Below are 23,246 nucleotides of genomic sequence, written 5' to 3'. Positions count from 1 at the left end.
TCCTGGACTGCTGCAATGCCAATGGTTTGATCCAAGGTGACATACCTTGATGGCTGGGTCGTTGGGATCACTCGGGATAGTCGTCAATGCAGCGATGGAGGACATCGAAGTAGCTTGTGGAAATGGATTGCCTCTGTCGCTTGCACGTCCTCCTATTTACATCTCCCTGTACCATGCCTCACAACTACCTCATGGTAGTCTGTTACAAAGCATTCCCATGACATCATCGACGTGTCAAGCTGCTACTGCAGTTATTTGCCGTAATTTTACGGTGGGACATACCCATTGAAGACCCCCATTGCACCCTCAACCTGATCCCTGTTGCGTAAACAGACATGGGCCGTAAAGTTACGGTGGGTGTTCCCACGCTCCTTCCTAATCTGGTAACCCAAAGCCAGCTCTAACCCTAGGCATTTAGTAAATCACCTTATAAATGGCCCATGCTCCTTCCAGGAGTTGGGGACTGGTGCTTGCTCTGCTACAATGAGTGGTATGGACATATAGAAGTATATTTCCCTCCCTTGGCTCTCTCACATATATTTAGTTCCCACACTGGCAGGGTTAGGGTTAGGAGAATGTTGCATCAAAAAAGGCCCCCTCTTCTAAGTAAAAAGATAATAGAAAGGTAATAGAAAGGCAGAAGAAACAAGCAAAGATGCATAACACAATAAATAATAGTCAGGAACAGACAGAAAACACTGCAAGTCAAAGGGGGCTAAAGAAGAACTCCTAATAATAATAAATCATAAAGAGCAAAGCAGACACTAAAGTAGTAAATAAAACTCTGGCCAGAGGGAGAAGAAATGGTAATGCTACAGAGAAGAAACTAAGATAAAAAGAAAGCATGCCCCCAGAGCCCTCCAGCGGCAATGCCAAAATAGCACTCACAAAGGCCGCTGCCCCACTGACGGCCAAAGGTCATTCAAGGGGGAAAATGATCACACCCCCAGAACCCAGAATCATCACTACCATGGTCAAGAATGTATCAGCACCAATGAAACAAAAGTAAAAGACACCCACCTAAGCTCAGGCATCACATAGGGGAAGCAAAGCTATTGACAGAGCTGGCCCTAGGTTGTTCAAGAACGTATCAGTGCAACAGACAAGGAGTCCAGAAACTCACCTATGCACAGAAGGACACCAGCAGATGGAGGGCGCGCACTCCCCCCACCTGCTGGCATCCAACGATAAAGAACCAAAGCATCTGTATAAGGGCACCAACCTATACAGCCTGCATTGGACAATGGAGGAGCAAGCAAAGGAGAATCGGCCGCAGCTGACGCGGCTTTATGGGAAATGCCAAAGGACAGTCCCACGATCACGTGATCATCGGGTGAGGTCAGACCGAGCAAACCCTATGCCCTGGATTTAAAAATAGCATGGCCTTCTATATCAAGTCTGGCCGACCCCTCACCCGACCACTCCTCACAGCGCTTACTCTCAGCCCATGGCCTCCCGCTCTGCAAGTGCTGGAAGCGAGCGAGAGACAGTGTCTCAAGGTAGAGGTGGGGGTAGGGGTCGAGGTGCCCATGCAAGTCGAGGTCGAGGTCGAGAGCAAGGGCAACATGTGGGACGCATTTGGGATGAATCATCCCTAATTTACCCTATTTCACCTGACATTTTCCTGCGAGGTGTGGCTCACCGGTAAATTACCGGTGAATTAGGCGGTGTTAATTAACAGGGTTAATTACCGTTGCCATTTTCACGGAACACTAGAAGACACCCATGTGAACAGTGCTTGCAGTAGTTGCACATGGATAATGTGAGCAAAGCAACATGACATAGTACTGCAGTTCATAGCGGTACGTAGAGGCAACTGCATTTCCAAGACATGATAGAAGAAGGACATAAGAAAACATGAGAATACAGGCTACTACCGCATGGTATGTATGCCCGCCCTCGAGGACGTCAACTTGCTACTACTCATCTTCACGTCCTTCTTCTTCTTCTCCTTCGGCTGCTCCCAGATCCTCCAGAATTTCAAGTTCTCGTCGCCCGCCCCCGTACAAACAACGTCGCCAGCGGGGCTGAGCGCAGAGAACAGCACTCGAGAATCATGCGCGTCACGGATCTCCGCGACGCAGTCAAGAGAGGGGTAGGCGTGGATCATAATCGAGTTGGTAGGGTAACCGTGCGTGGACATGAGTTCCTTCTTGTGTGGGCACCACTGGATGGACGTGACCTGCGACGGCGTCTTGAGAGTGTGCAGACGGGCGCCGGTCGTGGTGTTCCAGACGTTGATGCTGGCGTCGTTGGTACCACCGCCAGTAGCCAAAAGGGATGGCTGCCAAGGGCACCAAGCCATGGCCTTCGAAACGAAGTCAACGAAATGTGTATACGAGAGAAGGGGGTACGGACCTTTACAGCCGCAGTATGATTTCTCTTGGTCCACTTTGCATGACCGCGAGAGCTTTCAGCGACGTCCCCGACTCTGCCATCCCAGATGTTCACGACGTTATCATTCCCTCCGCTCGCCAGCAGCTCGCCGTCCGACCTCCACGTCAACCCACAGACTTCCCCCGTATGGCCGTGAAGCTCCATAACCTTGTGCGTCGGCATTCGCACATCATGGTGCCAGATGCTGCCATCCGCGCAGCCGGAGCTCAGAATATGGCCGTTCCAACTGATTACCGCGACCTGCGCCTGGTGTCCGTCCATGCTCCTCAATCTCCTGCCGGTCTCGACGTCCCAGAGTTCGACGGAGCCGGTCCCGAGGCCTACCCCGAGGTACGATCCGTCGTTGGAGAAGTCGACGGAAGAGACATACGAGCCCTCGGGAGCTTCGCCCACATGAGTCACGGCTCCCGTATCGGCCCTCCAAATGTAGGTGTTCTCGGAGAGAGCGACGGCCACGACGTTTTGCGCGGACCACGCAATGAGGTTGAGATAGAAATCATCGACGATGCCCGGGGCGTCAAGGACACGTTCGGGCGCGGTCGGTATCTTCCTGGTCTTGTTGGTCACTGCGCCGTTTGACGATGGGAGAGCGCCCGGTCGCGCGTAGAGGGGTGCGACGACCTCGCGTTGCTTCTGAAGCATACGATCGGTCGCGACGGGGGGCGCCTCATGATATGTAAGGATGCGCCTGTTCAGGTTGATGCCTGTGGCTGCGGCCAGGCGGGCAGTGTGGCCTGGCGAGCCGGACACAGGCTCGAAGCGCATTTGTTCGAGGTTGGCAGCGAGCTGGTCCATATCGCGAGTAGTGGTGATGAACCTGTCGCCCTCGTAATCGCGCTATATATCATGTCAGTCCGTGCCACTCGAGAACAAAGATCACTCGGGCGCACCATAGAACAAACGGACTTGGAGCGCTTTGTCTCCGGCTTCGGCGCCGGCGGAGGCGGCTCGTAGTCGTGCTTTACCACCTGCATCCTGCTCTCGATGCCACCTTTCCTGATCACGCCATTGCTGGCTTGTCTTTTCAACTCCCTCGACACCTGAAAGCCACCTGATACGGCGCGTTTCACCGGTGATGGCGCTCTCGACGGAGCACGAGACGAAGCTGTCGTAATGAAAGGGTTTGAAGTATCGGCAGAGCTTGTAGAGCTCTTCTTCGGCCGCTCGGGTGTCGCAATTGCCATCGAGTTCATACCATTGACGAGCGCCGACGGCGTCAATGCGTTCCGCGTCACTGAGCGTGCACGACGCCGAGATGGTGTCTTCGTAGCCATAGCAGTATTCAAAGCAATGCAGCAGAGTAAATGATGAGGTGCAAAGTGGAGGTCGCTTTTCAACCACCGCCGCCACTCCAGCGTGAACTTCACGCGTACAAAACACGTGACCGTGAATCTTTCCCACCCTTGTGGCACCGCGCGCGCTGCTTCAAGTCGGACGACCTCGGATAGCCTTACACTGACAGGATCGTAAAACATAGATTCAACATGCTTGTAAACCAGGAAACCGTTCTTCTCGGCAACAAGGTTATCCTGGTCCCTTATATGTCAGTATTGAGTCTTGAGATGTCCGATATTTCGAGTTCACCTCCGTCGATAGGAAAGAACATGTTGCTGTGCGTGCCCGTAGAATCGGACGGACGGGAAGCACTGAAGGGTCACAGACTCCAGAGATACCACCAATGGATGCTTGACCCAGAGCTTCGTGAACTTACTGCCAGTGAGCCCCTAACACTTGAGGAGGAGCACGAGATGCAGAGTACGTTCATCGCTCATAATCCGCGCAGCAAAGCGACTGCTCGTATGCTCAACGTCCCCTGACAGGGAAGTGGAGAGAAGATGAAGATAGTACGTCCAGAATAACCCTCTTTATGGTCATCTGCTTACCTGTACTGTCACCCTCAAGAATTGACTTTCATAATCCTGTCTCGACCCGCCGGCCTCGACCTACCACCCCTTACACCTTCCGTCTTTGCCTCCGATCCGGGATTCACATCGTTTCCCATGATAGGTGATGTTAACATGTTTTGCAAGGGTGCACCCGGAGAGGACGACCCAGAGTGTGGATTCGAAGCAGAAGTAGAAATCATGATAGCAGGTTTGTCCCTTTATCCTTCCCCCGTGTTTCCTTAGGCTCAGCGCCTCTAGAACCCGCCTTCCGCAGGCAAGGCTGCGCTCGGGAGGCGCTAGAGCTGCTCATCGACTACGCTTCCTCGCCTGCACATTCTGAGTCACCTACGGCTAAGCCTCTCCCCATCGCGCGTTCCTCCCTAGTCAGCCGCATCTCCGATTCGAATCTCCCGAGTATATGCCTGTTCGAGAAGCTTGGCTTCCAGATTGTCAAGCGGGTGGAAGTATTTCACGAGGTCGAAATGCGATGGAAGGGGTTAGACGGCGCGGAGCAGGTGTGACACAGTATCGTACCGTACCTCGATTACAGACCCTGTAATCTCCGTTACGCTTGCCTTGCTATCCTACGCAAGTTGCACTGACAGCTTGTAGCAGTCTTTTTCCGTTAGAGGAATCGTGTCTACACGACCGGCAATCTACATGGTGCATCTGTGTAGGCGCAGAGCCTCCCCGTCGTCTGCATACAGTGAATGTAGTGTACGTGACCGGAGAGCGCAGTGGACTCTCGACACCGATCAAACGGAGCATCGACGTCTGCAGATCTAACGCATCTACATCCCACGAAGCTGATCCTACCTTGACTCCTAACCCAGCGCCATGGCTTCGGCGAGCCATCCGCGCCAAACCAACCCGTATCGTATCGAGCAAGTCTTGAGCTAAATGTGAAATTCGTATAAAGCAACAATTAAACGATACAAAACGGCGACTAGAATACAGCAACGTCTTATCCTCCAAGAATATCATCAGCACGCTCCGTGGACGCGGAGCGCTGGTCGAAGCAAATAGCGGCCCAACCTAGTGTGCAGAATCATCAAGACCTGCGAAGCATGTCCGCAATCGTAATGCATGCTATGTCTGTCATCTGTCAAAGCGAAACGCAATTGCCAATCAGAGCTAAGAGACTACGGAACTCGGCCACAGCGAACGGCGCGCACCTATGCTTCAGAACGGTATCTTGTCCCCGCTCTCCGTAATGAAGAATATCGGCACCTCGGGCGTAACAGGCCGCTGGTATCGCTTTTCGCGACCAGGCGGTATCGGGGAGCGCCCTATGGACTCCGGTCCGGGTCGCATGACAGCGTACGTCGTAGTCGTCGTCTGCGTGCCAGAGGGATCATGCACGGTACTTTCTTGCATGTGCATCATCTTGATGATGTTCTGCTTGTACGCGTCCGCCTCGGTATCCAGATCGCCGTGGTCGTGCGCTCTAGTGTCTGCGCCATGCCTCTCGACTCCAGCCCATACCGTGGCGAACACGACGCCAATGACCGCGACGGAAGTGTTCACGCAGATGATGCTGTTCAGCGCCTGGTAATCCTTGGAGCGGTAGAGGAAGATGATTTGGACCAAGGAGAAGATGACCGGAATAACGAAGTTGGAGACCGCGATATAGAACAAAGTCTTCAATTTGCGACCAAGGGACCCTACCAGTCTTTTAGTATCCCCACGCGAGATCACGACTGACTTCCTCACCTCCACGAATGTGCGGTCGGAGCTTGGCAAGGAACGCGACCGATGCGAAACTGAAAATTGTACGGGTGAGGAAAGCGACTGAATCAAAAGTTGACTTGGACGTACAGGTTATCTGCGAGCTGTAAGAACCACTCGACCTTCAGGTACGGCGCTGTAATCAGCAACTCTATCGATTGGTGTCTACTTGCGGCGTCCGCGAGGAGTTTGATGTAAACTATCAGATTCGCTATCCGAGCTAGCTTCAGAGCGATCGGCAACCCAAAGATAAGCAAACGGCGGGGGTTTGAGGTGATCCTCCATGGGTATACCACGAAAAGACGCGCAAGGAGGATGGTGTCGACAAGGATCGATTGGAAAATACCCAGGACGCCGATGGCGATCGTCCAAGATGCTGAGAGAGGTTTGGTGGGGTTCGTAAGAGACGTGACCTTCCAGACGTTCCATCGTTAGCTACGCGTGAGCCTGAACGGATTCGAGATACACCGTACCGCATAGATGTCGATTACAACGCCCACGGAAAATGCAAGTAATATGGATATGACGTTCAGAACGAACGACACCTGTCTCCGCGAGCGCGGTGTGGAGAACCAGAGGAGCGCGATGAAGAGCGGGACATATAAGACCGTGAACGTGTGGGCGACCAGGACGTTATCTACTTCCGCCTGAATGGTCTGCAGATAGTTCGTGCCAGGCGGGGGAGGAGGGGGTCGGGCCTCCATGGATCGTCCTCGCCGTCTGCGAGAGAGGAGCAGCGAGCGCGGCCATCGGATTCGGAAATATGTAAAAGCTGAGATGGGTCAAGCGGATTGCGACACATGATTGGCCCATTTGGCTGATGGTTCCTCGCCGAAAGGCCATGATGCAACGCCCGGGTCAGTTTTACCTGCGAATACCCCGCGTCTGCTGATCGAAACCGCCGGGTATTGCACCCGGGCGCAATAGCTTATCGGTGTCAGATGTGGCGTTGCTACGATGTGGCCGTGGCTCCGGTCTGTCTTCTGGGAACATTCGGACGATCCTCAGCTTCTGCATTCCCAGACATTGCGCTAGATTGGGCACATCGCTTGTACTCATACTTCCACGGCTGCAGAGACTCGCCACTTGGGGCTCAGAGAAAGACGTGGCGTCAGTACTTGTCGCTGCGTCGCTGCGAGTACTAGTCCACAATTTGTTCACAACTATCCATCACAGTTATGTCAACTCGATGAAACTTGCCTTTCATGATTGCGGATCACAATTACTTCGCTAGCTCAGTATGTACGCACCTCAAAGTGAGGTGGTACTGCGTAACAGTAGATGCTCACTGAATCTAAAGCTGCTCCGAGACCTCCGTCTCGTAATATCGCGCTCTCCAGCCACTGTAGCTAGCTCCGTAGTCGTATACGAAGATGAGAACGCCAGAGGAAACTGCGAAGGCCCTCGTAAAGGTGAGGGGGTTCGCGTCGGTCCCATTCCAAAGTAAGCCCGTCGGATGGTACGGCCATCTACTCCGGTTCGATATCACCTGCACCGCTGTGGTTTGACACACCACGGCCTTAGAGCAACCCCCCACTGAGGGATGACTTCCATGGGTTAGAGGGAAGGTCCCATTAACTTACGCTTTCACGGCATTAGCTGCATATGATGCCCGTGCGCTCCGGTCCAAAGAGTCGTTGACCCCTCGGAATGGCATAAGGAGCTCTGAATAATCTCGTCTGTTATAGTCTAATGATATCGAGGTCTGCGTCATCGCCGATCTGCGCGACCAGCTATCTCTGATATACTCCCGCACCGCGGGGGTGATAATTTGAGGGCAGTGTGTTTCGATAAGATCGAATTTGACTTACCGGCGGCCAGGACGAGAATAGCCAGGATGCACTCGGAGCTGGGCAAGAAGAGGCAATGAACTATGAGAAGCGATAGTGAGAGTGAGAGCGCCATTGAAAGGAAGACGGAGCAGAAAGAGAGAGAGTTGGTTCAGGCGGGTGGAGAGCTGCCGTAATACCCGGCACTTGTTCGATTGGGGCCACGACCAGTCGGACCGACCGAATGACGCCCCGACCCTGCACGAACCAAGATATAACTCAGGATCAGCGAGTGAGGATTGACATTACAGCGATAGCAAATGTACAGTACCCAATAATCGATCAGTAGTCTATACCCGATGGCGGACGAGCACAGCGCCAATGTTTAATATCTGACCTTTTTCAGGTCCCTATCCAAGTCGGCGGCTCTTTTACCCTTCCCAAATATCACCACTGTCCCTCTCCCACCAGCCCGCGCCGTCCTCCCCGCTCTATGCAAGAAATCGACCTTATTCCTCGGTTCGTCCATGATAAAGACATGGGACACCGAAGGCGAGAAATCCAAGCCACGCGACAACAGCGACGTTGTCACCAGCACGCGCGGGATGTCAGCATCGTCCCCATCAGCCACGACCGGAGATGTATTCTTGAGGAACCCAGCGAGATGCTTGTTGGAGCCGCGCAGCCTCTGCTCGCCCGTACTAGTGATCTCCACGCACTTGACGCCTTCCTTTTGCAGGTACGCGCACAGGTCGTGCACCTTCGTCGAGCGATTGCAAAAGACGACGATCCGGGACAACTCTCGGCCCTCAGCCGCGTCCTCCGCCCATACCTGTTTTATACGCTTCTCGACGTCGGCGTTCCTGTTCCCGCTCGACGTGCCTACCGTCTCCCTTTTCAGCGTCCGGGGTAAACGGTGCAGGTTGGGCGACGCGAGGCGCGTCATCGACGAGTGGAATTTCTCCAGGTACGAGTTCAGCATCGCAGGTATGGTGGCGGTCGTGAGCAGTAAGTGGAATGGGTAGTGGACAGGGCCCGCGGCTATATTTGCCTTCGGATCCAGGATATGCGAGACTGGGTGGCCGCGTTGTTTGCTAATGTCCGACAGCAGGTCTTGGGTGAACGTCCTGAAGTCGGGATCTGGGAAGACGGCGGGTCTATAAGTAGGATGTTCTAAACAGCTAATAAACTTGCGCACCGAAGAGCACGTCGGCTTCATCCACGACGACCCATTCTACCCTCTCAAATCCCACCTCTGGTTTCTTCTCGTTATTTTGTCCAGGGAATCTCGGACGCTCCTCGCGCCAGTACCTCCCTCTGAGCATCTCGAGCAATTTCATGGGTGTGCTGACCAGAACGTCCACGTCGCGATCCTGCGCATTACCCCGGCCTTTCAGCTCGAGCTCAGAACCAGCCTCGCCCTCGCCAAATATCCTGTCTAGGTCTCTCGCCATCTGCGACGCGGACTTGGCTGAAGAGATATTTGGCACATTAGAGCGCGACGCAGAGAGAATCCTTAGTTTAATGTCATGAGAGACAGACTTTGCGAAAGACGTCAGCTGCCGGGACAGCTCGTGTGTCGGCGCCAGCACGATAGCTCGAGGGTTGATCGACGCCCGAGAGCGAGTCTCGCGAACTTGATCAGGGAACGGATTCGACTCCGTCATCTTCAGGTCTTGCAGCAGCGGTAGTAGGTACGCAAATGATTTACCAGAGCCAGTCTCGGACGCCAGGAGGAACTCCCGCCACCGACGGGCCTGTTCGCGGTCCGGTACGTGGACTTGCAGCGTGGAGACGATATGCTTGATGGACAGAGCTTGGATTGCGGTCGGGGACGATCTGGGTCCAAGGACACGGTGGAGAGACGATACGAGGCCTTCCATGAGCGGTGGAGACGTGAATGCTGTTGGTAGAGACTTCATAATCTCTTCGCGTTCTTTTGGTGACAGGTTGACAAGGGTGTCCTCGATATCTATACGACTCCTCATTCGTTCGTACGGCGCAGTACGTATCTCAGGCTCAGGCTCAGGACGAGGCTCATCGCCGCTCAGATGGGGTGCACTGTCTCGTTCCAGCCGAGGTTCATGGCTTGCTGTAGGCCTACTACGCGTCCGTCTGCGTTCCTCTTCTTCCAATACTTCTGAAGGACTGGTCTCCCGCGCCTTGCCTTTGCCCGATGGGAGACGAGGAGCCACCTCATACTTACCGCGATCGCGAGAACTTGATGCGATTGGCTTCAAATCCTTGACCAGTCGAGTGCGTGCAGATGCTAGGAGCCGTTTAAGTGGAACGACAGCAAGAATACAATGAGCACTTACGTCCTTTCCCTCGCACCTTGCTAGACTGCTTCTGGACGATGGAGGAGGAATGAAAGCACGAGCATTGTGCTTCCGAGCGGAATAACGGTCTCGCAGATGCTAGGCCTACGTTTCGGAAGAACAGAGACATATACGAGGCCCGTAATTGCTTGACCCGCTCTTCCAAAGTGAATCCCGGAACGCGAATGTAATTCCCCCAGACGCGTTAAGCTGCTCGCAAGGCCTCAGATCAAACCACTCCGTACGCCGCAGCAGCTAGAAAGCTCTATATTGCGTGAAGCGATCCAAACGGACACAGCCCGAGCAAGAGAGAGAAAATGGGACGAGCAGGTCAGTCAGTGACCAGCGTCTCCTTGGTCAAACCTCTTGGACGAAAATGGAGGATGTAATAATGTTTATTTTAGGAATTCCCTGCCTGTGAAATTAGGATATTTATTCCTTGTCCACTAATTCCTCCATGGACGAAAGTACACCTCCCCCTCCTGCAGAGGGCTCTGGGTCGCCGCCGCCTCCACCCCCAGCAGCGCCGACGACGGTCTCTGGATCCCCGACAGACTTTTTGAAGGGTGTCGTAGGCAAGCGCGTTGTAGTGCGCCTGACATCAGGCGTAGACTATCGTGGTAAGTTGGCATACCTACGAACACCTTGCTTGCACGAGGCAATGCTGAACGTCGTGGTCATCGCAGGTGTACTCTCTTGCCTTGACGGCTACATGAACATCGCGCTCGAGCAGACTGAGGAGCATGTCAATGGCCGTATAACGAATCGATACGGGGACGCGTTCATCCGAGGAAACAATGGTGCGTATGTTTCCCCTTTGTCTAGAAAGCACGTCTTCCTCATTACCCTAAAATGGTTGTCTTTGTTCTTTGCAGTGTTATATATCTCAGCGGCAGAGCCAATATAAGTCGCTGTATTCTGCACCTATGTTGGCTCTTTCGCTCTCTCGAACCGCTCTGTATATCCCCTGTGCCAATAACGAATGCTTTTCGAACACCTTGTAGCTCATCACCACTCGCGATAACTAACGCGGCGGTATCCAGTCTGGCCTCATCATTCAAGAGCGTTCTAATACACAGGTACTGCGAAAGCACCAAAATAAATGATGGCCATCCAGACCATAAAGAAGGGCACTATTTACGATTAAAGAACGCCGAGAAGATGAGGTAAATGAACGGGTGCTATGGGGGGCGCGATGGGATTGTGAGAGGTGAGTGTAAATTTATGAATACAAAAGGGGTGTCTGGGTATCGAGACAGCGAAGAGATACATAACCGACGAAATCAACGCCGGGAGCGCGGGCATAATAGAGACGTACGGGGAATTCAAATACAGATCATCCGCAATGCAAGGAGTCCAGTCGCCCAGCGCACAGCGCTGGACGACGCTCATATCAATCAGTCGTAAGTGTCCGTGAATCATCTCGATCCCAAAATATGCAATAATTTGACGATGCGGATGCTTGGTTGTCCGTGAGCTTTTCGTTCAGTCTTCATTCTTCGTTCTTCAGTCTTCAGTGTTCGTGTCACGCCAGAACCGGTCTGACTGACGTTCTTGAATAAATAGTTAAATAGCACCACCGCCGTTGTGGTGCGACCCATCCACGAAGTCCATGCCATCGAGCGCGAACATGCCCTCTAATTGGTCTTGCGCATTCTGCTGCTGGTACGTCGCCTGCTGGATCTGGAACTGCGAAGGTCCTTCACCCTGAGCAAACGTCCCCGAGGACGACGAGCCATCCGCACGGAACTCATCGAACCTGGACAGACCGAGCTCGAGCTCGGGGATGCTCGCAAGCTCGAACTCGTCCAGGCTCCCGACGCCGACGTCCTGCGGCCACTCCTGGCTCTCGCCCCACTGCGGGCACGCGGACGGCTCCTCGTAGATCTGGAAGTCGCCCATCTGCATGTGCGCGTCCACGTCGATCTCGCCCGTGTACATCCACGACGCGTGGAGCGCGTGCGGCTCGTGGATGCTCGTCGCTGGGAGTGCGGAGTCAACGAATTGGGGCGTGAAGGGACTTTGGTGCTGCGGGGATGGCGGTCCGGAGGAGGCGGACGCTGCGGTGTCGGAGGGGGATACTAGCTGGTAGTCGTTGGGGAGAGCCAGGGGCGGCAGTAGCAGGGGGTTCTCCTTGGAGCCGAGACCCATATTGTCGCTGGCGAAGCCGAAGTTGTAGGCGTTCGTCTGAAGTAACCCGTGGTGAGCTAACAGCGCACAATAAAAATCGCTTGACTTACCGAGAGCCTCGTCGGCTGCTGGAAGGACGCAGGAGGGAGACTCTCGCCGGGGAAAAAGTCGAAGGGAGTAGATGACTGGTGCAGGTTCGATGGTCTATGCGGCCGTTTGCTAATCATTGGTAGCAGGGAGGGCGACGATGGACACGAGGGCATGAAGACACTAGGGAGCTGGATGGAGCCGTAGCCAGGCGGCGGCGTCGGTGCGGACGAAGATCGGCCGTGCCCGCGCATGGTGGGAGCGTGCAAGGTCAGGGGAACGCTCTCACCGTCCGTCTGATCGTGTTCGTCGTCGCCCAGGCTCTTCTTACCCTTGCCCTTCCGCTTGGACCGCTGCGGCCGGTACACGTAGTCGGGGTACATCTTCTCGTGCTCCTTCTTCTTCTCCTTGGCGAGCTCTTCCCAGTGGAGCCGGTCTTCCGCCGGGAGCGCTTTCCATTGCTGACTGATGAGCTTGGACAGGTCGGCCTGGCGCTGACGCTTGGTGTTTGCGCCTTCTGAAGACTCCTCGAGTTGTTGGAGAAGCTCCTTGCGCTCTTCGCAGCACTTGCGGCGGAACAGGATAAACGCGTTCTCGGGGCGCTTAATGTAGCCTTCGTCGCCCTTCTTCGGGCGGCGCTCGGAGGTGGTGTCGCTGGACGTGGACTGAGTGGACTTCTGGCGTTTGTGGTAAGATCTGGCAGGCGGCGTGGAGGAATCGGAGGATACGGATTCTGCTGGAGAGAGGGTGCGTGCGATGGATGTCGCTGGTGAGGAAGCTGACTCGAATACTGTTGCGAAGGGGTTTACGTCGGGGTCGAAGGGCGAGCTAGACGGGGACGGAGAAGGACTGTCATTATTGATAGGGAAGGAAAAGACGCGCGGCGTCGGGGATATGATGGCTACAGTGGGTGGTTGTGGTGCGTCTGTCGTCACTTCGAGTGCTGCTGCGCTACTGAGTCATCGATTTTACAGGCGGGGATTGCGAAGCTACTCACAGCGGGCGGGGGTATCGCGAGTGCGGTGAGCGGGCATGATTGTTCGTTTCAGACAATGGAGAATAATACAGAATGGGAAGCAAACAAGCCCGTGCAAAGGATACAAGAATAATGAAGGAAACGCCCGCAACTGCAGGAGGGGGGAGGATAATGGAGAAAACCTAACGCTCGAGGAGTGGGCGAGCCAGCGTTTTCTTTGTCCTCGTGTCGACGGCGGACAATTGAGGGAGGGGTTTGGTGGAGAAGGTGACAATAAGGTGCGGCATCTTATACTGCCACGGAGGGTTATACCACCCAGCTCCGTGGCCGGCGAATTATCCACTACGAGCGCCTCTCCAGCGACGCCCTCAAGCCGCATCTCAGTCTGGATCTCACTGCACCGCCAGCCAATCATAGGCGGCTGTTCGCCGAGGCGGGCCCATATATGGTAACTGTGGCGGCCGGGTCAAGGCCCAGTGGCTTATTGTCTCGGGACTGGCTGTCGACTGACCAGAGTTTTGAGACAATAGAACGCCCTGGCTGCACCCGAGCTTATTGTCCTCATGCCTTCCCGTCTTCCTATCTACCTCGATTGCACTCACGATTATATCCCAGACTGTAATCTCGGCTCCTTGATCCCTGCGATGACTAGGACCTTATCCTCCATTTCTCCCCCCGTCCCGGACGCTACAGCCCTCGGCGGACGTTCACTATCACGTATTTCGTTCGCGATGAGGCGCCCACAAGCTCCTGCAAAGTTCGGCGACCTCGGTTAACGATCGCAGGCACGATTCCACGGATCGTACAGCCCGGTGGCCCTGCGTGATCCCCCGCACTGGCCAGGGCTTATGAATGCTCCCAATCCAATTATTGCGCAGACCGAACAAGTCGAGTGTACTCTTCTCGGATGGGACTTACCCACCGATCTGAATTACCCAGTAGCGCGGCAGTCCACCTGAGGGGCGGTTCCGCGGTGGCTGAGCACCCACTGCTGATCATCCTCCTCGTGCTGTACAGCTTGCCTCTGACGATTATCTGGTGTCCTCGTGCTAGCTTACCGGAACGGAAACGTCATACTGTGACGCCAGGCGTCGCCGGACTCGCGAAGTTTCTCCTACAACATGGTTTCCATGGCGAAGACTACGTATTGTCTCTCCTCGAGTCTAAGACTTCCGCCATATTGTTTCAATCCTGACCGTGCTGTCAACGGTAATCACGTCCTTCCACCTAGCCCACCTTCCGCACGTGAAGGGCTCGTCGGCAGATGGATGACATGTGAGCTTTCGTACCTATGCCGGAAGTTGAGGTGTCTGGCCTCTCGCTCCATAACATGACTTTCAACTTCGGTTCACTGCCCACGACACTCCGCAAAGATTCGGCTGCATAATGATGTCTCAGACATCCGCAGGGACACGCCTCGATCTTCTTCATGATGCTGGACTCGCCATATCGCGACTCCTATCTCGTATACGCTCTGGGACTCCGCGTCGCTCTTCTCAACATTCCTGGCCCTCTCCTTGTTTTGCCCACGTCAAGGGCTTCTCGCGAGCCTGAATGTATATACACCAGTCTATCTACGGCATGGTCTCGTGTGCTAGCTACCATTGTCATTCCAAGACATATCTCGTCGTTCGCCGCGGTTACTAATGCACAAGGCTAAAGAATGATGCCTGCGTATTGATGATGCCTGGTAACACGGCATTGACCACGCCTCGATTACTGATGTCTCATCGACGCTTGCAGGGTACCTCGATCTTTGCCATGATCCTACGGCGCGTTCGATTGCCTGCTCGCCTATATTTTGCTTTATCTTACTACACAACTTGCACCGCAGTACGACAGGATATCGATCACCCCGCAGCGTGATGCCTTCCACAGCATCGTACTCAACCTGTGCTTTCAATGTGAACCTTCAATGTCAGACTCACTCTGATATCTATTCTTACATCGTCGTGTTTTCGTGTTGTACAGCAGCGGGTATCATTCTATTAGTCAGATGCGTCCACAGAATATGTACCTAGTAGTACAGATTGGAACATCCCACCTCGGGCCTGAAATGACAGCAGCCAGATCGTACGGCTGGTTCAGTTCAGTGAATGATAAAAAGGGGAACAAACAGAAGTACAGGGGGTAGATGCGATAGCAATGCGAGACGTGAAGAAGGTGAAAGGAATAAGAAAAGCGGTATCAACACACAAGTGTCTTTTGATGCGAACGTTGAAGATTCCGCCTACGCGGGATGAACCGGTGTTACCAACAACTCCCTAGTCCTCTGTCGGGACGCCCTTGACGCCTCCACTCTGCGTCCGCCCGCCATCCCTCGCGCGCACCGTATGCAACTGCGGTACCCGCCTGCTGCTATTACTCCTCGACGACACGACCGAATCCTCCGGGGACTCGACGGTGACAGGGAAGGGATAATGCTGCTGCTCAGGCGGGGACGGCATCCGCACCACCGGCACGGCCGCCTTCTTCGACTTCTTGTGCTTGCCCTCGCGCTCGCGCGGCTTCGACTGCTGCTGCTGCACCGGCGCCGACGGCTGCGCCAAGGGCGTCGGCAACGAGGGATCGACCCAGTCATCGTCCTCGAGATCGTCCTCGACGCTCTCGTCCTGAGAGCTCACGCTTCCCCGCCGCTTCTCGTCGTTGATCTCAAACGTGCTCCTCGAGCTCGGCCCAGGCGTAATGGGGCCGATGGGGTCCTCTTCCGTGTCCACCTCTGAGCCCTTGCCGCCTCCAGGAATACTTGCGGCCGGGGAGGCAGACGTGGACCTGGCGTCCATAAACTCCTCCTCTTCCTCAGGCATATCGATATCCATGTCGGGCTCGGAGATCGATTCCAAGCCCATATACTCGTCCGAATCAGAAGGCCAAGATGGCGGTTCGTCCTGTATCGAGAAAATGGGCTTGTGCTTCCGGGACAACTGGTCGTCCAATGTTAGTGCCTACTCTCATAAAATGCCGCGGTAAGCCATCTACTCACCTCTGCCATCCTCCTCCGGAAATCCAACCAATCATTCTCATCCTTGCAGAGAAACCCAATGAGCATGCTGGGATCCAGCCCCGACAGCGGCATCTTCCGAACGCGGTCGCAATGGAACGTCCTCAGCTCCGCCGCCGAATACGCCGTCACATAATGCTCCTGCACCGGGTCGAGCTGCTCGCCCTCGCCAGGAATCTCGATCTCTGAGTCCGTCGTCGCCGCCGTCGACCACCGCCCGTGCCCATGCGACGACCCCGACGCGTTCGTCGACGTCGACAGCTGCTTCTGCAGCGGGCTCGGGCTCTTCGAGTGGTGGTGGTACGAGAATGCGGACGAGCCTGTGCGCACGGACGACGCGGGCGACGTCGGCGTACGCCCGTGCTGCGGCGACGCGCGGAAGCGGCTCTTCCGGTGCCCCGAGCCGCCGCTCTCCCAGTCCGACACGGACGAGTCGCGGTCCCACTGGTCCTGGCTCGGCACGCGCGGCGTCGCGTCGCTGCTGTAGCTATACGGCGGCGGCGGGCGGAGCGGTACGGCGGGCCGCGCGTGGTGCGGGTCGAGGTAGAAGAGGTTGTCGGCCTGCGAGCCGACGAAGTAGTACGAGGAGGACGGGCGCCCGCCCGCGATACCCACTGACTGGGGGAAGGTGTACAAGGTCTAACTCCCGCGTGAGCCCGCAGCATGCGCATCGTAGGCAAAGAAGAGTACCTTAATCGCGTCGTAGTATATGGGATTGACACCTTCCAGACCTAGTCGGATCCCGACGAGGACGAGGACCGGGCGGTGACCCCAGGAGGTCCGTGGCGATCGGCGAGGCGAGCCCAGCTGCCCGTGCGATGCCGCGTATACATCCGTCTGGTACACGACACTGTCCACCGCGACAGCCACTCCGAGATTAGCGTCTGGAAATGCATGTACAAGAGTCCTAGAAGCGAGTCTCGCATGAAGAGTTGCATTAATAGCAAGGCAAGAATGCACTCACTTGATTGCCCCTGCAGCGGTGCTGGGGCCGAACCACTGCCCGACGTCCTTGCCTAGCTCTTTACCGGCAAGAGCCATACGGTGGACACTGAAGGGACATAGGGGTGATGGGGAGTCGAGGAACCATGTGATGAGACGAACATAAGTAGCATAGTCGGCGGTATATACAGGAGCTGGTGGTCTTCGCCAGTCTGTGATCGGCCTTAGTGCTTGACAGGGAGGTGGAGAAAGATCAAGACGTACCTCGTCCTAGCAGTTGATGGAGGAGTGCATTGGCTAATAGTGACTGACCTGTGCGTAACATACATCCCCACCCCGCGTCACTTGTCCACCCCTTCTCCCCTCCTAACCAGTTCCACTTCTTGGCTGGGGGACTCTGTTGGACGGATTCTCCGATCTCTGACTCGAGCGCTGTGAGGGACGAATCACGGATGGGAGCAAATTGAGAGCGATACGTGAGCCATATCCGAGACGTAAAATCAGCATAAAATTCTGGCGGCCAGTTGGCAGCGGGGTGTTTCGAGTTGGGGGACGACAAGGACTGAGAAAGTGATGGATCGGGATGAATGGGAGATTGGGTAGACGAGGAGGAAGATGAGTGGTGTGAAGAAGATGCAGGCGAGCGTCGTGAATCTGCGGAGCTGCGACGAGGAGAAGGCGTACTTGGGGGCAGCGGGGGCGGGGGTTCGTACCCCGAGTGCTGCACGCCGAGCAGCCAGATGGGGTCGGTGCACTTGTCGGGGGTGGCGTCGCTGTCGAGGAGATAGCGCATGGCCTTGTCGAGATGGCCCTTGCCGTGCTTGGCGGCGGCGAGGAGCGCGGAGCTCTTGCCCTTGGGGGAGCCGACGGACGCGGAGAGCTGCTGCTGCTGCGAGAGGAGCGACGGGAGCGAGAGGTCGGTCGACGACGTGCTGAATGTGTGCTGGAACCAGCCCGACAGGCGCGTGGGCAGCTCGGTGAGGCGCGCGGAGGACGACGGCATGAGCGAGACCGACGGGTGCATGTCCGCGGCGGCGCTCGCCGGCCGCTCGGAGCGTGTGCGCGGGCGCTGCGAGGCCTGGCCAGGCGGCGGGGGCTCGACGATGACGGGCGGCTCCTCGGCAGCGGACTCGTCGTCGTCGACGTCGTCCAATTCGCCGGGGTCGTCCCGCTCGATATCGTGCTGCGATCTACTCGCGCGGTGCTCCTTGTCCTTGCCGCCGAGCAGCCTGCTCCCGCCCTTGCGCCTGCCCGCGCTCGACGATTCCGCTATCGGGTCCGACGCGGCGTACGCTGGCAAGTGCGCGCTGCTGCCGCTGGCACCCGGGTCCGTGAGACTGGCCGACTTGGAGCGGTCGCGGGTCTGCTTCTGGAGGAATTTCGGCAGCTTTGACGACGAGCCATGGCTGGGCAGCGGGGAAGACGGCGAGGGCGACAGGCGCGAGCTGCGGGTCGACATGGGAGAGGCCTGCTCGTCGTTGTCGGCGATGAGGACGTGTGTGGCCGTATTTGGTCGCGATTAGTGCAGGGCGGCGCTTTAAACGCCCGTTCTCTTCCACAAATTTCCAAGTCCCCTTCCGTTTGTTTACACCGCGACAATCCAGTTTATCGAAGTCTTACCTTTCCGAAGATTCTGTGCTCGCGATATGTCAGAGAACAAACATTTGTCGTAAATCAGGTGCATCGAACGAGTACGGCAGCGGGACGCGCGAGGCCGGGTCGGCCAAACACCTGCTTGCGCGACCCAGTCTCGGTGGTCCTGCTTGCCTTCTACCGCCATGTCCATCGTCGACGGCAAGTATATCAAAGCGTCGTTTGCAGCGCCTTACGTTGCCCACGTCGAGCTTAGCAGGTACGTGAGCATTCGAAGCGAAGTTCGAACGTGGCTGCTTGCGCGGCCGCCAGTTCGTTCGACCGACGGTCTTTGCACCAGGTGAAGTTGCCGTATTTTGCGTCGCAGGATGTTTTGTTTTGGGCGGGCAGAGTCTGAGCAGCCTGCAAGGGAACTTATGGATAGGGCAGTGTTCAACTTTGCCAGTGGCAAAGTCAGCTTCATCTGGTGCAGATTCTCTCTATCAAATGAACTAGTGGCTGGCACAGAAGACCAGGATTGGGCTTGACCAATGCTACAGTATTCGCATGTCATGCTGATGAACTTCTCCGCAGAAAGCCGGTCAACTCATTCGTTGAGGAGTAAGCGCTGAACTTGATATTTCAAGAATCTGCCTAACATGAAGGTAGGATGTGGACGGAATACGGAGAGATATTTGACAAGATCAGCCGAAACCCCGATGTTATCGTGGTGGTCCTTTCCTCGAGCCTCCCGAAACTTTTCACCGCCGGCCTTGACAGTGAGCTGTTTTTAGTGTCGTCTTTAGCAATTACCTGGAGGATGGATTAATTGGGGTGGCCCAAGGACTTCGTCGTCCATGATATCGGGTGTATGTTAGTGGAGTGCATGTTCGCCCCACTCCAGACTTCCGTGCCGTTCTCAACCTCGGCCGGGATGTTTCTGTACAAAGACACCAGATGGAGGGGCATAGGAATCTCACCTTATGACGCTGAACTGGAGCGACTGGCTTGCGAGACTAGCCTTCATTTTAGGAGTACGACTAACCTAACAATCCCCATCGATATAGTGAACGCCCTGGATGCCTTCGCGCGCTTTGAAACCGAACCCGCGAGGCGCGCACTCCAGCTGCGCTCCTTCATCCTCGCTTTCCAGAACGCCATCAGCGCGACCGAGCGCTGCCCGTACCCCGTCATCGCCGCCGTGCACGGCGGGTGCATCGGCCTGGGGATCGACATCATCTCCGCGTGCGACATTCGGTACGGGTCCAGCGACTCCTCCTACTCCATCAAGGTACGCTTTGCTGGCTTTCCTCATCGCACTATCCGTGGTGAGAATCTGGTGGATGTAGGAAGTCGACGTGGGCCTGGCTGCCGACATCGGCACGCTCGCGCGCATCGGCAAGATCACGGGCAACCACTCGCTTTCAGTCGAGCTCGCACTCACTGCGCGCACCTTCTCCGCTCCCGAAGCCCTTGCACTTGGACTCCTCTCCCGCGTTGTGGATGGCGGGCGGGACGCGGTGATACGTGCCGCCATAGATCTAGCTCAAGAGATCGCGGGGAAGAGCCCCGTGGCGGTAGTGGGCACGAAGAGGCTGATGTTGCATGCAAGGGATAATACGTGTGTTTCTCGCTTTGTCTTTCTCCTGGTTCCTCAATCCTGGAGTACTAACCGAACCGTAGCGTGCAGGATAACTTGGAGTACACGGCGACGTGGAATGGTGTTATGGTGCAAGCACCGGTAAGTCTCTCCGTCACTGATAGAGCGACGGGCTCACCACCGACTTCCTGCCGTGCAGGATATGCGGGATACGATGGTGGGCATGAAGAGCAAGACAAAGCCGCAGTATGCTCCGCTAGTAACGAAACGCGGGGCCAAGCTGTAGCGACCTATGGTCAAGCGATATTTATGTATTGACTGTCGTGCGAGTCAGGCGTTAGCATGTGTATGCTGCGTGATGTGGTGTACAATAAATGGCATCAATCCATATGACGAGTGAGCTTATCTTCAGCTATGGACGATGGTCCGGATATCCGTTGCAGCGACAAGAATAGGTTCACGGCGAATAGCCGTCAGGGCATGGTCTCTCGTAGATATAAGATGTCTATACGGTGAAGGTACGTGGTCATAAATATCACATACAAAATATCAAACTGTACACAGAAAATACACGTAAATGCAAGGTCTGACGGACGAACGACCCTACGCCGCCGACCTAAACAGCCGAACATCTCTTACATATCATTTTACTAGACCAAGCTATACTTCGTCTGCGCCTTCAACAGCAAGCGAATGTGTGCAGTATCCGGCTTAATCGTCCCCTCCAGCGGACAGAACCACTGCTTGACCCTGAACCGTCTTCGTGGCTCCTCTACATGGTATTCCACCAGGTACGTGACTGGAGAATCTTCCTGGCAATGCAGGTAAGCATTCAGCCGCGGGGGGACGAGGAAAGCACCGAATAGAATTCACTCACTCCGCTATGGTTTCCGACGTATGCCGAGCCAACTACTGTGCCAGGGCGCCACCGCACAACAGCACGTTCTTCACTGCGTCTACGTACTGTGGTCGATATCCATACTGTCTCTCCGTCCTACGGTCGAGGGGTAAGTTGATGAATATACCATGGCATGGGTGAAGGACTTACCACGAAGGAGTACGGCCAGGGCTCGTCTATCCTTGCGGGGTCGAACCCGGGGTACACTACCGCCTGCTCTAAGATATCGTTCAGAAGTTTCTCGTACTCTTCGCCGTGCGGCTTCGGCGGTATCGTTTCCTTCACCACTTCTCCCTCATCCCTCTCTTCGCCACTCTCTTCAACTACCATACCTTGAACCGTCTCTTCGTCGTCCTTGTTACTTTCATCCAGCTCATCCTCCGTCTGTTCTTCGACCTCCCATGGTCTCGGCTTGCTTCTCTCCTTCAGCCTCTCCTTGAGCTCCTCCTCCGCCATCGCTTCAATCTCTGCGTCATTCATCCCCATCGTCTCCAACCTGCCCCATAATTCAAGCTCAATGCAATGTTTCTCAATCAGCAGTTGTCGTTGCTTGATTGCGCTGATGATAGCCGTTCGCTTTCCCAGGTCTGATGTTTGCCCGAGCTTCTCCAGAGAGCTGCAGATGAACTCGTTGTCCAGGTCCTCATATCGCAGGTTGAGGGCAGGGAATTTGCGTCGCCATTTCGGTAGCTCGGTGTATAGTGTGGGTGAGAACCGCGGTTCGAGAATGATTGAATACGAGTACGAAGACATTCTAGTTGACTGTGGCGGGGCGACAGATGGTAAGGGGTGAACCTAGGGACGACTGTATGAATGTAGTGATTATATCTCTCTCCAGCGACGCAGGGCTGTGGCGAAGAACGCGGTGAAGTATCCAAGCGGAATACAACATACTCCCTAAATGGGGTTGAGGAGTACGCTTCGCTGTGGCAAGCCACCCAAGAAAGTCGAATCGCACCATCGACGGATCACGAGAAGCTCAAAGCGTGCCCGGCCTAGCGCGCATTTTCCTGATCAAGAACAAAGCACAATGGGCCAGTGCGCCTCGAGGTGTGGCATTGGCCCGCTATTGGCCCGCTTTGGCTACAGCATTGATACAGGGACCCACGATACGCCGTTGTGTATAGTACCTTGTTCCGAAGAGGCGGTACGTTGCCTTGCCCTACGGTGGCCGAGAACCGCCAGGTCAAGTTGCTCCGTCACGCATGCTCCTACGCTTCACAGTCCGACTCGCTTAACTCTAGGACCCTAAACCCTTGCCTTTATCTGGCGACGAGCATTTATTTAAAAATATATCTGTTTGACATGCGTGGCACTACAAACACGTAACTCTGTCTGCTGTCGACCATCTCTACTCTCTAAGTGCAGAGCACCTGATGGAGTGGTAACCGACGATATCGTTGTCGGACCAGTTGAGGCTTCGCAGCACCACTTCATATAAGCAGGAATGGGACACTTAAGGCGATGGGCGCAGATGCATGAGTGGTGTTCACTCACCTCACCGTCGCAAAAGACCTTGGGAACATTTGGATTTGCCAGGCTACAAATTACGTCATTGTATTAGGATTGACCGCCTTGCACTGAGTAGTGTAATGAATAACGAGCCATTTATCACCGAGTTTGAGCGCAAGTACGGCGCAGGTGACAGAGCATGCGCAGCGAACAAAAAGACTGAGACATAGACATACAGAACACAATGAACAAAAAAGCATGTTGAGACATCATACCACACACAACAGTGAGACAGCGAGAATCACGGAGAGCTAAAGGACGAGTGGATCAGCATCGGCGCAAACAATAATATTGGGCGAGTATATGATGAGAGGCGGAACATGAAGAGACGATTTCGCAGAGGACTATAGAAAACACTACAACCAAACATTTGCAAACAATAAAGTCCCATCTGCGTAAGATACGAGAAATGATTGATATCTATCAGGTA

The 23,246-nt window shown here is 55.1% G+C and overlaps 10 protein-coding genes across 10 annotated transcripts; 3 read left to right on the top strand and 7 right to left on the bottom strand.

The window, feature by feature from the left end:
* Positions 1-1,764: 1,764 nt before the first annotated feature.
* GLOTRDRAFT_119211 (WD40 repeat-like protein) lies at positions 1,765-3,718 on the bottom strand. The gene is made up of 3 exons (XM_007863370.1): positions 3,288-3,718; positions 2,359-3,234; positions 1,765-2,308 (listed from the first exon to the last, which is right to left on the bottom strand). The coding sequence occupies exons 1-3, from the start codon at positions 3,669-3,671 to the stop codon at positions 1,874-1,876; spliced, it is 1,695 nt and encodes a 564-aa protein (XP_007861561.1). The 5' UTR covers positions 3,672-3,718; the 3' UTR covers positions 1,765-1,873.
* Positions 3,719-3,829: 111 nt separating this feature from the next.
* Positions 3,830-4,804, top strand: GLOTRDRAFT_69772 (uncharacterized protein; the record flags this gene model as incomplete). Its single annotated transcript, XM_007863369.1, has 6 exons — positions 3,830-3,940; positions 3,994-4,009; positions 4,065-4,152; positions 4,218-4,241; positions 4,300-4,491; positions 4,542-4,804. Exons 1-6 carry the CDS (start codon positions 3,882-3,884, stop codon positions 4,802-4,804), a joined length of 642 nt encoding a protein of 213 aa, XP_007861560.1. The 5' UTR covers positions 3,830-3,881.
* A 360-nt stretch (positions 4,805-5,164) lies between these two features.
* On the bottom strand, positions 5,165-6,724 carry GLOTRDRAFT_135844 (uncharacterized protein). Its single transcript, XM_007863368.1, has 5 exons — positions 6,485-6,724; positions 6,102-6,424; positions 5,997-6,046; positions 5,459-5,947; positions 5,165-5,385 (listed from the first exon to the last, which is right to left on the bottom strand). The coding sequence occupies exons 1-4, from the start codon at positions 6,713-6,715 to the stop codon at positions 5,466-5,468; spliced, it is 1,086 nt and encodes a 361-aa protein (XP_007861559.1). The 5' UTR covers positions 6,716-6,724; the 3' UTR covers positions 5,165-5,385; positions 5,459-5,465.
* A 1,441-nt stretch (positions 6,725-8,165) lies between these two features.
* On the bottom strand, positions 8,166-9,702 carry GLOTRDRAFT_102952 (P-loop containing nucleoside triphosphate hydrolase protein; the record flags this gene model as incomplete). Its single annotated transcript, XM_007863367.1, has 2 exons — positions 8,166-8,920; positions 8,979-9,702. The coding sequence occupies 2 exons, from the start codon at positions 9,700-9,702 to the stop codon at positions 8,166-8,168; spliced, it is 1,479 nt and encodes a 492-aa protein (XP_007861558.1).
* Positions 9,703-10,555: 853 nt separating this feature from the next.
* GLOTRDRAFT_30030 (Sm-like ribonucleoprotein) lies at positions 10,556-11,005 on the top strand (the record flags this gene model as incomplete). The annotated part of the gene is made up of 2 exons (XM_007861976.1): positions 10,556-10,718; positions 10,785-11,005. The coding sequence occupies 2 exons, from the start codon at positions 10,556-10,558 to the stop codon at positions 11,003-11,005; spliced, it is 384 nt and encodes a 127-aa protein (XP_007860167.1).
* Positions 11,006-11,101: 96 nt separating this feature from the next.
* On the bottom strand, positions 11,102-11,790 carry GLOTRDRAFT_109417 (uncharacterized protein). The gene has a single exon (XM_007863366.1). The coding sequence runs from the start codon at positions 11,518-11,520 to the stop codon at positions 11,242-11,244; it is 279 nt and encodes a 92-aa protein (XP_007861557.1). The 5' UTR covers positions 11,521-11,790; the 3' UTR covers positions 11,102-11,241.
* A 747-nt stretch (positions 11,791-12,537) lies between these two features.
* GLOTRDRAFT_98119 (HMG-box) lies at positions 12,538-13,539 on the bottom strand (the record flags this gene model as incomplete). Its single annotated transcript, XM_007863365.1, has 2 exons — positions 13,313-13,539; positions 12,538-13,261 (listed from the first exon to the last, which is right to left on the bottom strand). Coding segments are annotated over exons 1-2 (656 nt in total), but the record flags the coding sequence as incomplete, so codon positions are not given.
* A 1,711-nt stretch (positions 13,540-15,250) lies between these two features.
* On the bottom strand, positions 15,251-18,027 carry GLOTRDRAFT_69761 (uncharacterized protein; the record flags this gene model as incomplete). The annotated part of the gene is made up of 6 exons (XM_007863364.1): positions 15,251-16,215; positions 16,275-16,931; positions 16,983-17,199; positions 17,257-17,446; positions 17,499-17,600; positions 17,685-18,027. 6 exons carry the CDS (start codon positions 18,025-18,027, stop codon positions 15,556-15,558), a joined length of 2,169 nt encoding a protein of 722 aa, XP_007861555.1. The 3' UTR covers positions 15,251-15,555.
* Positions 18,028-19,012: 985 nt separating this feature from the next.
* Positions 19,013-20,692, top strand: GLOTRDRAFT_102948 (ClpP/crotonase; the record flags this gene model as incomplete). Its single annotated transcript, XM_007863363.1, has 6 exons — positions 19,013-19,086; positions 19,476-19,585; positions 19,874-20,097; positions 20,156-20,427; positions 20,490-20,547; positions 20,606-20,692. The coding sequence occupies 6 exons, from the start codon at positions 19,013-19,015 to the stop codon at positions 20,690-20,692; spliced, it is 825 nt and encodes a 274-aa protein (XP_007861554.1).
* A 364-nt stretch (positions 20,693-21,056) lies between these two features.
* GLOTRDRAFT_125088 (uncharacterized protein) lies at positions 21,057-22,057 on the bottom strand (the record flags this gene model as incomplete). Its single annotated transcript, XM_007863362.1, has 3 exons — positions 21,057-21,218; positions 21,284-21,400; positions 21,455-22,057. The coding sequence occupies 3 exons, from the start codon at positions 22,055-22,057 to the stop codon at positions 21,057-21,059; spliced, it is 882 nt and encodes a 293-aa protein (XP_007861553.1).
* Positions 22,058-23,246: the final 1,189 nt, after the last annotated feature.

This window comes from Gloeophyllum trabeum (assembly GCF_000344685.1).
Source record: "Gloeophyllum trabeum ATCC 11539 unplaced genomic scaffold GLOTRscaffold_00001, whole genome shotgun sequence".
NCBI classification, from domain to species: Eukaryota; Fungi; Basidiomycota; class Agaricomycetes; order Gloeophyllales; family Gloeophyllaceae; genus Gloeophyllum; species Gloeophyllum trabeum.
This window is presented reverse-complemented; position numbering and strand designations above follow the sequence as displayed.